Source organism: Cibotium barometz, chromosome 42 (assembly GCF_041138505.1).
Source record: "Cibotium barometz isolate CiBa-2024 chromosome 42, ASM4113850v1, whole genome shotgun sequence".
NCBI lineage: Eukaryota > Viridiplantae > Streptophyta > Polypodiopsida > Cyatheales > Cibotiaceae > Cibotium > Cibotium barometz.
In genome coordinates, this window is record NC_141087.1 from 1645547 (window position 1) to 1661219 (window position 15673).

At 44.2% G+C, this 15673-nt stretch overlaps 1 protein-coding gene across 1 annotated transcript; it reads right to left on the reverse strand.

Moving 5' to 3' along the window:
* Positions 1 to 377: 377 nt before the first annotated feature.
* LOC147614043 (uncharacterized) lies at positions 378 to 15296 on the reverse strand. The gene is made up of 4 exons (XM_086780356.1): positions 14694 to 15296; positions 14411 to 14577; positions 566 to 647; positions 378 to 440 (listed from the first exon to the last, which is right to left on the reverse strand). Exons 1-4 carry the CDS (start codon positions 15294 to 15296, stop codon positions 378 to 380), a joined length of 915 nt encoding a protein of 304 aa, XP_086636482.1.
* Positions 15297 to 15673: the final 377 nt, after the last annotated feature.

The following is a 15673-nucleotide window of genomic DNA, read 5'->3' on the forward strand; positions in this document are numbered from 1 at the left end:
AGAAATGGATTGGGTGCAAGGAGAAGGATGCTACATGTGCTCAAAGCACAAAAGCAGTGTAGGACTTGAAAAGCCAACAAGAGCCACTATCGGAGGAGTAGAAGCTAGCCAGGTAGATGACCTGCCAAAGGCAGGTAATGGAAAGGGTTGGAGCATGAGGTGGAAGAAATGAAAAGAAACATGGCATGAAGGGCCCTGATCAGGGAGGAGCACATGAGAATCATAACAGATGTCCAGAACCAACCAGATAAATATAAAGTGAACCTAGTGAAGGCAGAGGCACCTTTAGCAGTGTTGGGACACCGAGAAATATCTAGAGGTATATGAGCTAGAGGCAGAGAGGATGGAGCAATGTGAAACACATGCAGTGGAGGATCTCAAGGAGGTGTGGGGGCATACTTGGAAAAGTTGAAATCAATAATGGAAGCACCCACATGTGCCTGTAAACAAATAATTTCTCATCAGCAGCTAGGAGACAGGAATCCGGGGATAGAGGGTCAGGATATCCAGATGATCTGGCTACATCCTTGAGCTCGAAATTAGGAAAGGCTTTGAAAGCCCCGACCTTGAGTGGAGCTAGAAAGGAAGGAGGAGGCAGTAGAGGTGGTGGCAACAAGTCTGAAGAACTATGAAAAGATAATGAGGAGCTGCAAAAAGAATTGGAAACATGGAAAAAGCAATTTGCTCTTCTAAAAGGAGAAGGAAAGAAACTAGCACAGCAGAAACAGATGGAAAAGTTAAAGAGATAGTACTGTGGACCGGCTCTGCATTGGATCAAATCCCAGCAAATGAGCTAAAGAACATGCATGGATGGCCACAAAGAAATTTTAAGAGAAAGGGAATGATGAAGCAACGTTACAGGTCTAAGTGGAGGAGCTGGAGGCACTCATCAAGGAATACAAGGAACAACAAAAGCAAGATAGCAAGATCATCAAAATGTTAATGAAGGAAGTAGAGGCAGCCATGTCCAAAAGGGTGACAAGGGGCAAGGTAGGAAAATGAGCATTAATGAGCTTAATGTGGCACTATTGCCAATGCTGAGATCAAAAAGAGAGCAGAAAAGTTGGAAGCTATGAGGAAAGCCCATGCTGAGGAATTACAATCCAAAGACAAAATGATTCAAGATTTCCAAGGCTGGGCCAACCGAGAGAAAAGGTCCAAAGAAGAGTGGAAACTTAAGGTGCAAGAGGAGTTGGGGCATAAAAGCCTAAGTGCTTGGAAAGAGATAGCACTGCAATGTATGTAGCAATTGGTTCACTCTACTCAGCAAAAAGCAGGAGCCCTATGACCTCCCCTCAAGTGAATAATTCTAGCACACCTGGACCACCCTATAATGTAGGCATGGATACTCAAAAACCAGCAAATTCTCATTAGGCCAATGCCTCAATTTATAGCTTTTACACATCCACAAGGTGCCAAGCACCCACTCCACTGATTTCTCCTTGATTTGTGCCACCTCCCCTACATCTGGGAGCACCTTTTCCTAGAATCTTTCCACACCCCTATATGAATACTCATGCTACCCTTGATTCTCTCATTCAATAGATTCTTCTCACCTTTTCACTGCTATCCACTCAATTACAGACTCCCTTTTACAATCTCTAGCTAAGGGCTTGTTCCTGCACACACCCATCCACTTGCATATTTCAACACCTCCCCTCAAGTGAATAATTCTAGCACACCCATTCACTTGCATATTTCAACACCTCCCCTCAAGTGAATAATTCTAGCACACCTGGACCGTATACCAAGTTCATGACTAAGTCGGAAGCGCCTATAGAGGCAGGACCAGGCTGCAAGGACACAAGTGTTGAGAAGAAGTGTGGTGCCATAGAGCACATGTAGAGGCAGGGAGTGAGTAGGTGAGCATGCAACCACATCACACTTAGCCATTATCCCACATGAGCATATTTGTAACCTCCTCATATAAAAAGGGCCATTTCCAAGAAATAAGTACAAGTTGCTCTTAAGCCTCTATGAATACAAGTCTTAATCTTGTAACCTAATTGAGCTTAAGTCAAGCTTATAATTAGTTTAGGGTTTTCAATATGTGTGTAATTAGTTCCACCCACTATAGGATTAGGACACACTAATCACCTAGATTAGGGTTTTGTATTTTCAATCTTCCATAGCTACATGCCTACTAGTATCCATGTCTACAACATGGTGGATACTAATCACCTAGATTAGGGTTTTGTATTTGCAATCTTCCATAGCTACATGCCTAGTATCCATGTTTATCAACATGGTATCAAAGCCACTCCTCTCCTCATGAACCATCTCACATTCATCCTTATGAGTCCATAATTAAGCCAGATCTCAATTTATTAGTCTCACTAATCCTAACTTAATTATTCTTCCCCGTTTGTGGCAAAGCTTTGAGCTGCTCATTCTCCTTAATCAAGGCACCATGTACTAGGGGGGACCATCGCTCAGCCTGAACTAGAGAAAAGAGGATGGAACCGACCATAAAGCGTCACAGGACAACATGGTCTAGAGTCAAAGACATAGTCTAGATCCGAAATTTTTTCAAAATGCCAGTAGGAAAGAGTGGGCTTGCTGATGCAATATCCACCATAATTGCCAGGTGTTGGAAGACAACCAGCCCATCTGGCTTCTGCTACCAAAGTTCCTAACTTTAGTAATAAACTGATCATGTGTCAAGTCTTCTTGCTTTTGTAACAACTTTGTAAACGACTTCTTGGAAACGGGTAATACTCGAATGGGTGTAAGGAGCAAAAGGGGAATTCCTGGGGAAGGAGTAGATGTTGGAGTAATGTATGCTTAAGAGTCAGAGCTAATGTTGCAAGAATGTCTTCTGGGTTGGTCTCTCTCTTTTTGCTACTCTATATTGGATAATTCTATCTACTTTGTGTCACTCGCATGTTTGCCTCTGTGCTAACTACCATCAGGAAGCATGAAGGACCTAGAAACTAGCCCACGCATAGTCAAAGTTAACTCCCCTAAGGATGGGTAGATTGGTAGCTCAACGCTCGACACATTAAGCATAGTTGAGTTAGTCGTCACTCTTTAGGATCCAACTAGGTGGTTTGAAACCACTGAAGTGTCGAGTCTTGATGAGACAGCGATATATATACACTTGTTTTGTCATGTCTTGCATCTAGACGCATTCACTTGCATCTATATGCATTCACACGCACACTCACCTTCTTACATGTTATGTGCACATCCTGTGCATATACTAGGGTGGGTTAGCCTCCTAGTAATGTGCATATACCAAGAGGCTAACCCACCCTAGGCATGTGAGCATGGGAGCATGGGAACATGCTGTAGGGTGGGTTAGCCTCCTAGTATATGCACATGATGTGCACATAACATTACACAATCACCGTTCCTTAGAGGAGTAAAGTGCATGCTATCTTGGTTATCATTTATTCATCTTCAAAATAATTATTAAGTTTCCACTTTGTGATGCTCTCAGGTCTTCACTTTATGTTGTGAACATAGATAAGTTGAATAGTGAAAATTATAATGCTCAATTTGGTAAAGTGATAATCTGATGTTGTGTGCTATGTTGTAATTAATAACTGTGTGGCATGATCCCCTACCCCAAAGAAACACACTTACACAAGCATTTAAATTAGCTACACTTCATGCAAGTAATCACATAAAAGACACCAAAATTTCAAAAAATATTTAGTAAACACACAAAAATAGCGACACACAAAGAGACATTATAGAAGGAAACATGGACGAGAAAACTCAAATATTCTATAAAGAATCTTCGTAGTTGAACATGAAGTTACACTTTCGTCCCCTCAAATCTTCTTTGTAAAAATCCGAGATTGAGCCTTGTGGCAGACACTCCTGATTACAAGAAGATATCTTTGTGATGATTAGGGAAAGTAGTGGTGTTAGTCACTGAGCTAACCCTTTGTACGAAGATAGTGTGTACCATCCCCAAGTGTCAAACTCGCCAAGGCAAACTCCACAAATTGCGGTACCGGTGTCCGCGGTGTGGTCTTGCAACTAAAGAGTCTGGCAAAAGGGGATAGATAGCAATTCTTTGCATCACACGATGGTGAGCTACATCTCTGCCAGTCTGGTCCACTCCCTCATGTAGTGCTTTGTGCAGTAGTATGCGATACATCTCTTTATGTCCACCTCACAGACTGACTATCTCTGGCACTTAATCTCGTGGTGACGCTCCCGTAAATCTAGAGTGAGCTGTGACACTTGTCGACAAAGTTCATCTAGGTCGGCATCCTGAAAAGTTAAAGTGAACAATATTAAGACAAACACAAGAAATCATACTTGAGCAATGGGAAAATAATTTAAACAATGTTCTCACATGGCTAGGGGGTGTTAGTAAAGGTGATGCTGCCCCAACTCTCTCCTCGGCCTGGCTTGAAGTAGAAGCCTAGGTGTGAAACTGTTCGGGGCCCGCACAAACAAGACAAAATATAGGTGGATAACTCCCCAACATAGAAATACACATCATAATTGAATTACTCTAGAAGGGTTTAGGAGAATATCGTGCTAGTGGTCGGCTCCAAGAAGAGAGCCACGACGTGTCGAAACAAACTCTGTAGCATAATGGAACGGGTGACCGATTTGCACACCTAGTTGATGCACTATGGGCGAATGGTAGCATCTCCAATCCACGAGGTGTTCGAAGTGCAATATGGAGATGCTACCTTGCAAGCTCGGTTAGGAGTGATATCTTTATCCATTGGTAAGCTAGTGGATAAGAAATGAAGTATTTCATGGCTCCAGTCTAGTATCATCATGCATAAGTGGAATAGGCATGCATCAAGTAAATCATCCTCCACTCCTCTGGGGGAAGTTCTCCATTTGGAAATCTAAATAAATGATCAGCTAGAACATGCTGGGAGACTTTTCTAATTGTCATTGTAAAATCAAATTCCATAAGAATTAGCAACCATTGAGTGACCCGGCTAGTCGCACAAGGCTTGTTCACCAAATACAAAAGTGCTTGAAGGCCAACAAAATACACGAACTTATTTGCTAAAAGCTAATATCTAAACTTCTTCACTGCATATACCATGGCCAATCCTTCCCTTTCAGTTGTTGTGTAATTTTTTTCTATCATTAAGTTGCCTACTTGCATAGCACACAAGAAAATCCATGTGGTTTTCCTTTAGTTGGTGGGCTAAGATATAGCCAATGGCAAAAGAAAACGCATCAATGTGCACATGAAAAATTACTTCCTGGTGGTCTAAGTATTGGAACCGAAGACATTGCCATCTTCAACTTCTGGAATGCCTCATTCCACAATGCCCTTGATCTTCAAGGCATAATCATTCACATACATGTTTTTCTTCTCCACAGTATGAAGCTCATTCTTCAACTGAATCTTTCGTGCCTTCTTCACATTCTTTCGCCCATTCAAAGATAATGAGCAATCTGTATAGTGGTCGATCAAGGTTTGCATACATGAAGATAAATCTTTGGTAATATCCACAATGTCCAATGAACCTTTGGACACCCTTGAAGTTAAGGGATCATAGATATGATAACCTTGATTTTACTCTCATCAGTGGATATACCATTCTTGGGAAACAATGTGTCCAAGAATTACTCCATGCATACCATGAACTGACACTTCTTTGGGTTTAGAGATATGCAATACAACCTGCATAGCTCAAATACTTTTTATAGATAGTCTAGGTATCCTTTTTAAGAGGAATTGACACACAAGTCATCTACTATAAACACTTCTAAATATTTTCTAAGAAGTTCTTTGAAGGCTGTACTCAATCATCAGTCTTTGGAATGTTGCTAGAGCATTGGTGAGGCCAAAAGGCATGACCTTGTAAGCAAAAATGCCCCACTGAGTAGCAATGGCTGTCTTATGTTGGTCCTTAGGATCAATCATAATCTATCCTAAAAATTTGTCAAGAAAACTATAAGCTTCTTTGCTTGCTACTCTCTCAAGAGCATGCTCCGTGAAAGAAAGTGGGAAGCTATCTTTTACTATGTGGCAACATTGACTTTCTTAAGATCAATGCAAATCTTGAGGTTGCCATTTTTCTTTGTCATCACCATAATTGGGGACACCCACTCTGTGTGTTTGATATCATAGGTGAATCTTATATCCAAAAGTTTTTGAATTTCCTCTTTGATAACCTAAGTATATTTTGGGTTCATCTCATGTGGCCTTGTCTAACTGTCCATGATTCTGCCACAATGGGAATCGTGTACATAACAACTGAAGGATGCACACCTTTCATGTCAGTATAGGACCATGGGTGGTTGCAAGATGAGGTTATCTAGTTTCATGTCATGGGCGCCCTTGGCTTTAGCTGAAAAACAGGCATTTTTTCAAGAAGAATAGCCAATCTCTCATAGTTAGCCAAGGAGTTTCACTTCAAGGTCTTCTAATGAAACATCATATGCAAAGTTGGGCACCTAAAACTATAATCTGATCGAATATCCAATAATTGCAAATCCCCTTTTCTTTGGGAACCAAGTTTGTATACAGGCCCTGTCCTAGGTTTAGACAGGTATAGTGAATGTGAGTAAATTGCCTATAACTTTTACATTATTACTCATACGATGTTCCCACTTTGCATATCATAAATACGAATAACATAGAGCTTAACTTGATTTATCGAGTAATTTTTGATGTGTTCTACTATTTTCTATATTATTTAAAAGATATTAGAATTGTTAAAAAACATACTATTTTATCCTCCCACCACATCTACCATTTAAAATGTTCAAATTGTATGGATCTAGTGATGATTAGATTGGGAAAGATTAGTATAATGTGGGTATAAGATAAAATTACAAATCTAACGGTTTGATTTTTGTAGATTTACTTTGGAAAATTTATTATGACTGTCAGAGGCCCATTAAATCAATAGTAATTTAATTCTAGAAAATTAAATATTGAATCTTTCAATCTAAAAACTCAAGGGATCAATACTCTTGTTGCCATGAATTTATTAAAAAAAATTTGGCTTGATTTGAGTATGGGAAGGTCCATTTTCAATCCTCCCAAGTGAAAATTCCCATATTGTGTCCACTCTCCCCTTTTCAAGTCTAAAACCAATCCTAGTTAGGTTTGGAAATCTAGGCTTGGTAAACTTCACAGCTTAGGTTTCATTCCATGTGTGAGGCTTGGGTAGGCCCAAACCTTATATATGCATGCCACTTTATGTCCACGTGAGCATCGAGAGGATCCACATAAGCAGCTTGCCACCTTAGCTTGCCACCTCCACCCTCCATGTCAACATGGTCAACCTAGTTGGCTCCCCACCTCATCATCCTAGTCATCATTAATGCCACATCATCTTGCCACCTTTGCATGCCACCTCGCACATGGTGACATGGCATGCCACATCATGGAATTGCCACATCAACCATAATAGTGCCACATGTCAAGAGAATGCCACGTGTCATGCACGCTTGTGACACGTGGCATCTCCTTCCCACCTCCCCTCTTTTTTCAAAAACATATTTTTGGAAAAGTTAATTTAGTAATTTAGAGAAATAGAATATAAAAATTTAAATAATAAAATATATGTAACTTATTAAATAAAAGAATTTAAAATCACTAATTTTAAAGGATTATATTTTGGGATTAGATCAATAAAAATATTATTAAAGATCATATTATTAATTTTAAAAAAAATAAATTTTTTATTTTTATATTTCTTGAAATTTTTTTATGTAGAATAAACCTTTGAATAAAATATAAAAAAAATACTTTATTTAAAAAAAGCAGTTATATAATTATAAAATAAAAGATTTCTTTAAAGATATATTTATATATCTGGTAATGATAAATATTTAGACTTGTTAATAAATATTATAAATAATATTAATTTTTAAGTGGATAATAGTTTATCTTTAATTATCTTTATGTTTATCTTAGTTATCCAATCAATCTTAGATAGGAAATCCAGTGAGATTTGAAGTGGATAACCTATTTTTCCTATATAATCACACATCTCTAGTACTATCCCACACTTATCTGTAGTACTATCCCATCATTGAGCCTTTATAATATTTTCTCTCTTAGCTTCCTTGAGAATGGGTTCTCAAAGTCGTAGGAGTCGGAAACGTGATAGGACTAGACTCCTCCCCATCCACCAAGTTCAAGAGGAGGAGAGGAGAAGGGTAGCTCGTGAGAGAAAGAGAGAGTGGAGAGCACGTCAACGAGCAACACCTTCCGTTGGCGATGATCCAAGCCTTGCTCCTCTTCCACTTCCTCTCCCTTCGCCCTCTTCCCCCCCACTACCCCTTAGTTTAGATAATCCACATGAACCCGCCCTTCTTGAGTCCTCTCTTCTACAAGAACCCACCCCCCCTCCTTTGGGCGCCCTTCGTGTGGATAGGAAAGAACTATCAAAGTCTCAGGGGCACATCGTCGTGCCCATGCAATCTTCCAATCCTATTTCAAAGACCTCACGTCTTCATCACAGGCATGTGTGCTTGATGCTTTGATTGATCTGCCCAACATGGCCAACTGCAGGGCGCTTTCCGGCATTGGAGGTCGAAGAGAGAGGAGAGCTGGCATGGCGGTGCTACAAAGTGTTCGTCATTCCTATATAGTTAACAAGAAGAGGAACTCTGCGGACGCTTTGGCTGCTCGACGGGCTATTGTGGCAGCCATAAGTAGCTCCCAAATGAAGGGTAAGGTTAGTGCCACATCTCGCATCCTTTCCATAGCACCACACGCACTTAGAGTTGGGTCTATTAGGCGACAAAGTTTAGATGCCAATGAGGTTGGTGCTATGTGGGCGAGTAGTGGTCGTGTAGCTAAGCATGATCGCCTACTAGATGAAACCACTAGAACCTTGATAGAAAGTTTTTGGGAGGAGAATTGTCGTGCATCGCCAGTTTTCAAGAAAGCTTTGCGTAAGAGAGTGACAAGAGGAGTGTTCATTGAGCACGGTGCTTGCTTTCTTGAAATGTCCCAAACTGAGTTGTATTCTCAGTTTGTGGCTTCGTATCCAGAGCTTAAAATTGGGCAAAGGTCATTTGAGGGGTGTAAGCCTTGGTTTGTGAGGTACTCACGTCAGCGTGACACATGTTGTTGTCGCTACCATGTTGAGTTCAAACTTTTTTATGATGTGTTCCGTTCTCTTAGTGGGCATAGAGAGTTGCCTCGTAGTCCACGTGATTTCATCCACTCTCTTTTGTGTGCACGCACGGAGGATGCCCAGTTCCATAGGATGCCTTGTGTGGAGAGCAATTGCACATCATGTGGTTCACTTGCACATCTACAGATGGTAGATCTTGATGCAAGTGACCAAGAGATAGTGGCATGGCAACGTTATGAGTATGTGACACACCAGCTCCAGAGTGGTGGACAGTCCAGGAAGTTGCAGCTCGTGGACAAACATACACCACGTTGTCACTTCACAGCCACATTTAGGGAGCAGATCTACCCCTACATATGGCACAGTCATTGTGCCAAGTGGCAGGATCGTCAGTTCCGAGCATGCCTAGCAGAGTTTCCTATTGGTGTGGTCGTCTCTGTGATTGATTTTGCAGAGAACTACACTTTCACACCTTTTCAGGAGATACAATCTGAGTATTACTTCTCAGAGCAGGTAATGGTTATATTTTGTAATATTTGTTTTATGTTTGAGCTACATTACTTAATTGATTTTTTGTGTCCTAAACGTATGTATTGCTTACCTCACCAGGTTGCTATTTTGGTCCACATTAGCTATCGACATGCAGAGGCTCATGTAGATGGGATAGCGAGTACCCCCGAGACTCGTGTCATTATTCGAGAGTATCATTTCTATATCAGTGATGATCGTTCACATAATGCACATTTTGTGCAACACTGTTTTCGTTTCCATGACGATTTTTTAGGAGATTGTGGGATCAGACATGTCCAGCGATGGGTTTGGTCGGATGGTTGTGGCGCACAGTTCAAGTCATCACGTCAATTCTATTGGCTCTACAGGTTGTACTTATGGCTTTCTTACATTTACAATTAAACTAAATTCACTAGAACATCTTAAAGAAAACAATAACTAAGACTATCTTTTATGGATTTATAGGTGGCATGTGCAGTCTAGTATCCCAGTGATTTGGTCATTCTTTGAGACTGGTCACGGGAAGGGTGAGCATGATGGTGCAGGTGCGTGTGTGAAACGTGCCTTGAGGCGTCATCAACTGCGACAGGATGTTCAGCGGTTCAGAGATGCGGGCCACGTAGTCGAGTGGTGCTCCCAACATTTGTGTGGGAGTGCAGCATCATCGTACCCCAAACGTGATGCTCGGATTGTCAGGAGATTTTTTTGGCATGTGGATGGTGGCACGATTGACCGTAGAGCCTCCCATGATTGTGACACAGTACCTGGCACCTTGGGCTTACATTCCATCAGGAGCACGTGCATGGCGGCCCCCACGATTTACACACGACGGTTTGCATGCTTCTGTGGAGCATGTATGGATGGCGATTGGTCACATTGTGCCTCGAGAGGATGGGCAGATGCATGGATACAGACATTCCTCTCCCTCGAGCATCCTTCACATCCAGTGGTGTCTGATGAGCACACAGGTCCTGCGTTCATGGTCAGTTATGATGACCTGACAGATTTGCTACAGGAGGGTGATGTATTTGCTGTTATTGCCAGTGAGGGAAATAGCGAGGGAGTAGACTACTATCTGATGAGTTGCACTAGGCCAAAGTGCATGCTTGACCAGGATACAGTGGATGATCATGGGTTTTCTTATGACGCCCATAGCATGATTGTGGCAGGCCGGTTCTACCAGCAGATTCGACTTCATCGGGGGCGTCTTGAGTTCCAGCAGTGGAAGTGGGAGTTAGAGGCATTTCAGTTCTCTCATCTAGTGGTTGCTACCAGGCTCACTCTTGTTCGAGTATAGTGCCGAAAACACAGTTCTCACCCTCGTTTTCGGCTTCGAGTGGATGACCATGAGAGCATTCTAGAGCAGTTGAGAGCTAGAGAGGGTGCTGCTGACTAGATCTCTATCTTGATAATGACTAAACTCAGACTAGCTGGGTTAGCTCACTTACATTGTACTTAGATTTTTGGGCAGTGACTAACCTCAGACTAGCTGGGGTAGCTCATTTTCATTCTGATGTACTTATTTGATGTTTATATCATTATGAGTTTTCTCATTATTGAGTATCATTACATTTTAGTTGATGTTCTTGATTTTATTATATTTTTTAACACTTTGGCTATCATATTGTTTGTTGAAAATCTCCATGCCATCGTACCCAAACATGCTCTGATGGTGACCAAACTTTGCAAGCATGGGGAGGGGACCCACCCCCACATGCTTGCAAAGTTTGGTCACAATCAGAGCATGTTTGGATTGGCAATTAGCGCCCAGTGCGGGTTTTTCAAGTCTCTTAGTGCTTAAGAGGCCATGGAAAATCCGGGCCTTCCCCATACCATCGTACCCAAACATGCTCCGATGGGGACCAAACTTTGCAAGCATGTGGGGGTGGGTCCCCCCCACATGCTTGCAAAGTTTGGTCACAATCAGAGCATGTTTGGATTGGCAATTGGCGCCCAGTGCGGGTTTTTCAAGTCTCTTGGTGCTTAAGAGGCCATGGAAAATCCGGGCCTTCCCCATACCATCGTACCCAAACATGCTTCGATGGGGACCAAACTTTGCAAGCATGTGGGGGTGGGTCCCCCCCACATGCTTGCAAAGTTTGGTCACAATCAGAGCATGTTTGGATTGGCAATTGGCGCCCAGTGCGGGTTTTTCAAGTCTCTTGGTGCTTAAGAGGCCATGGAAAATCCGGGCCTTCCCCATACCATCGTACCCAAACATGCTCCGCCGATGGGGACCAAACTTTGCAAGCATGTGGGGGTGGGTCCCCCCACATGCTTGCAAAGTTTGTTCACAGTCAGAGCATGTTTGGATTGGCAATTGGCGCCCAGTGCGGGTTTTTCTCGGGTTTTTCAAGTCTCTTGGTGCTTAAGAGGCCATGGAAAATCCGGGCCTTCCCCATACCATCGTACCCAAACATGCTCCGATGGGGACCAAACTTTGCAAGCATGTGGGGGTGGGTCCCTCCCACATGCTTGCAAAGTTTGGTCCCCATCAGAGCATGTTTGGATTGGCAATTAGCGCCCAGTGCGGGTTTTTCAAGTCTCTTGGTGCTTAAGAGGCCATGGAAAATCCGGGCCTTCCCCATACCATCGTACCCAAACATGCTCCGATGGGGACCAAACTTTGCAAGCATGTGGGGGGGACCCCCCCCCCACATGCTTGCAAAGTTTGGTCCCCATCAGAGCATGTTTGGATTGGCAATTAGCACCCAGTGCGGGTTTTTCAAGTCTCTTGGTTCTTAAGAGGCCATGGAAAATCCGGGCCTTCCTCATACCATCGTACCCAAACATGCTCCGATGGGGACCAAACTTTGCAAGCATGTGGGGGTGGGTCCCCTCCACATGCTTGCAAAGTTTGGTCCCCATCGACGGCGGAGCATGTTTGGGTACGATGGTTTGGGGAAGGCCCGGATTTTCCATGGCCTCTTAAGCACCAAGAGACTTGAAAAACCCGCACTGGGCACTAATTGCCAATCCGAACATGCTCTGATTGTGACCAAACTTTGCAAGCATGTGGGGGGGACCCACCCCCACATGCTTGCAAAGTTTGGTCCCCATCGGAGCATGTTTGGGTACGATGGTATGGGGAAGGCCCAGATTTTCCATGGCCTCTTAAGCATCAAGAGACTTGAAAAACCCGCACTGGGCGCTAATTGCCAATCCAAACATACTCTGATTCTGACCAAACTTTGCAAGCATGTGGGGGGGACCCACCCCCACATTCTTGCAAAGTTTGGTCCCCATCGGAGCATGTTTGGGTACGATGGTATGGGGAAGGCCCGGATTTTCCATGGCCTCTTAAGCACCAAGAGACTTGGAAAACCCGCACTGGGCGCCAATTGCCAATCCAAACATGCTCTGATTGTGACCAAACTTTGCAAGCATGTGGGGGGGACCCACCCCCACATGCTTGCAAAGTTTGGTCCCCATCGGAGCATGTTTGGGTACGATGGTATGGGGAAGGCCCGGATTTTCCATGGCCTCTTAAGCACCAAGAGACTTGAAAAACCCGCACTGGGCGCTAATTGCCAATCCAAACATGCTCTGATTGTGACCAAACTTTGCAAGCATGTGGGGGGGACCCACCCCCACATGCTTGCAAAGTTTGGTCCCCATCGGAGCATGTTTGGGTACGATGGTATGGGGAAGGCCCGGATTTTCCATGGCCTCTTAAGCACTAAGAGACTTCAAAAACCCGCACTGGGCGCCAATTACCAATCCAAACATGTTCTGATTGTGACCAAACTTTGCAAGCATGTGGGGGTGGGTCCCCTCCCCATGCTTGCAAAGTTTGGTCCCCATCAGAGCATGTTTGGGTACGATGGCATGGAGATTTTCAACAAACAATATGATAGCCAAAGTGTTAAAAAATATAATAAAATCAAGAACATCAACTAAAATGTAATGATACTCAATAATGAGAAAACTCATAATGATATAAACATCAAATAAGTACATCAGAATGAAAATGAGCTACCCCAGCTAGTCTGAGGTTAGTCACTGCCCAAAAATCTAAGTACAATGTAAGTGAGCTAACCCAGCTAGTCTGAGTTTAGTCACTATCAACAGCAACCCAATCAAAATCGTCATCTCTAACTGCCGGTCGACGTGCGCGTCGAGGCTGCTATGCACGTCGAGGAGGCTGTGCCGGCTGCGGGGGTCGTCGAATGTCTGCGGGGAGGTCTGCCTCAAAGGAGGGATCGTGAGCTGGTGCCGGTGTACTCGGGAGCTCACAAGTCCCAAAAGCTGCTATGGCCCTCTCTCTCTCTCTACGTCGTACTAATGCAAGATGCCTCTGTTTGTAAACCCAAAATCTATAATCTGCAATGGTGCGTGTGTGCCACTCTGCTCGTGTAAGCTCCTCTGCTGTAAGGACACGCTGCTCATGAGAAGCAGCACTGCTGCTAGCACCATCACCCGCCACTAGGGCCAGCACCACCCACGCGCTCATATGCTGTCACCTGGCTCTCATGTAGGACTCTCTGGTAAGCGTCGAACTCATGTGAGCTCCACTCTATCTCAGGAGGCACCTCAGGCTCCTGGGCTCTATCGTCGAAGGCGTCGAGTCCCAAGTCCATAGCTGATGTAAAGTCGACAGGCCTGCCAGTCCTGGCATCTACTCGTACAAGGCCTGGGTGAAGATCATCGATGCCCAATACCCTGTACGTCACTAAGTCGACGCGTGCACGGCAGGATGGGCATGCTGAGAACCGGACGAGCTCCTGGGTGATGCAAGACAAGTGGAAAATATGTCCACATCCTAGGGCATATCCTCCTGTACTATCAATGTCCTCGATACATAAACAGCAGCACGCATCACGTAGGAAGGGTGGTGCATCCTGCGGGAGAGGTCGTCGAAAAACCTCTGTGCAGGCCGTGGATATAACGGTAGGTAAGGCACTGTCACGTCCGATGATCTACGATACTCTCGAACATGCAGCATCAGCTGCTCTGCCCTGTGCTGGGCAATCTGCTCCATAATCTGATGATGCTGTGCCTCAGCTCTGGAGCTCTCTACCTCGGTCCGAGCCTACGCAAAAAAGTAAAGCATTAAAATATTTGATTAGTCTCTCATTAGGTATTACTTAAAGAAATTTGTAACTTAGGACCTTAATTATAACTCTTTAACGTGCAAGAGAAACCTACCTGCTGGATGTCGGACTCTCTCAGATGCTGTGCCTCTGCAGTAGCTGCCTCTGCCATCTGTAATGCAGCTCGGAGGCGGTCTATCTCCGCTCTCGCCTCTACCAACTCCTGAGTGAGCCTCTGAGTGGTAGGTGTGGGAACCTGCATGACACAATCAACCATGCTGCTCATGTAAAAATATAGAAAAGTACATATAAACATGAAGATAAATGACCAAAAAAACTTAAGACGTAATATATATGTAAATACCTCCACATCTGTCATCGGTATAGATCGTGAGAATAGGTGCACCACGTGCTGGATGCTCTCCGTGGTACTTCGTACGTCAATGCCGACCTGCGTGCCAAGAGCCTCTACTGTCGACAATGGCACAAATGAAGGATCTGTGGTAGGTGCTACATGAAGGGCTGGTGGAGGCCGCCTACCCTGGTCCTCGAGACGGCCTCGGCCAGCACCACCACCCGGACGATGGCTGGTGTAATCGACCTCCTCCCCTAAGACAAACTCCGCATATAACTGCTTTGCGAAGTATATGGGAATCTGGCGGTTGTTCGGCATCCTCCCATATGCGGCAACATATCGACTATAGATATGTGCCGCCATACGAGGATGCGAACACCGCGAAATAGTGAGGGGCTTGCCCGCCCCGGGCCTCATCCCACGACTATCGAGGAAAAGATCTAGGAAAGCCCCATCCCTAATAGGAGCAAGATCACAGACCTGACGATATGTCAGGCCATGTGACACAGGAGCAGCGCGATGGTGGGCTATCCACTCATCTACATAAACAATATCGTGAAGGCTACGAAGGGACGCAAGCATCGCCTCCAAGTCTGCCACGATATGTAATGTAGACGGAGTGTCTCTAGCACTCCTACGGATAGCCGCTAACTCGCGGTCTATCTTCGCGATGAGGTCCGCAATAGATGAGCGGCCCTCCTCGTGGCCCTCCTCGTGGCCCTCCATGCTAAAACCTAAGC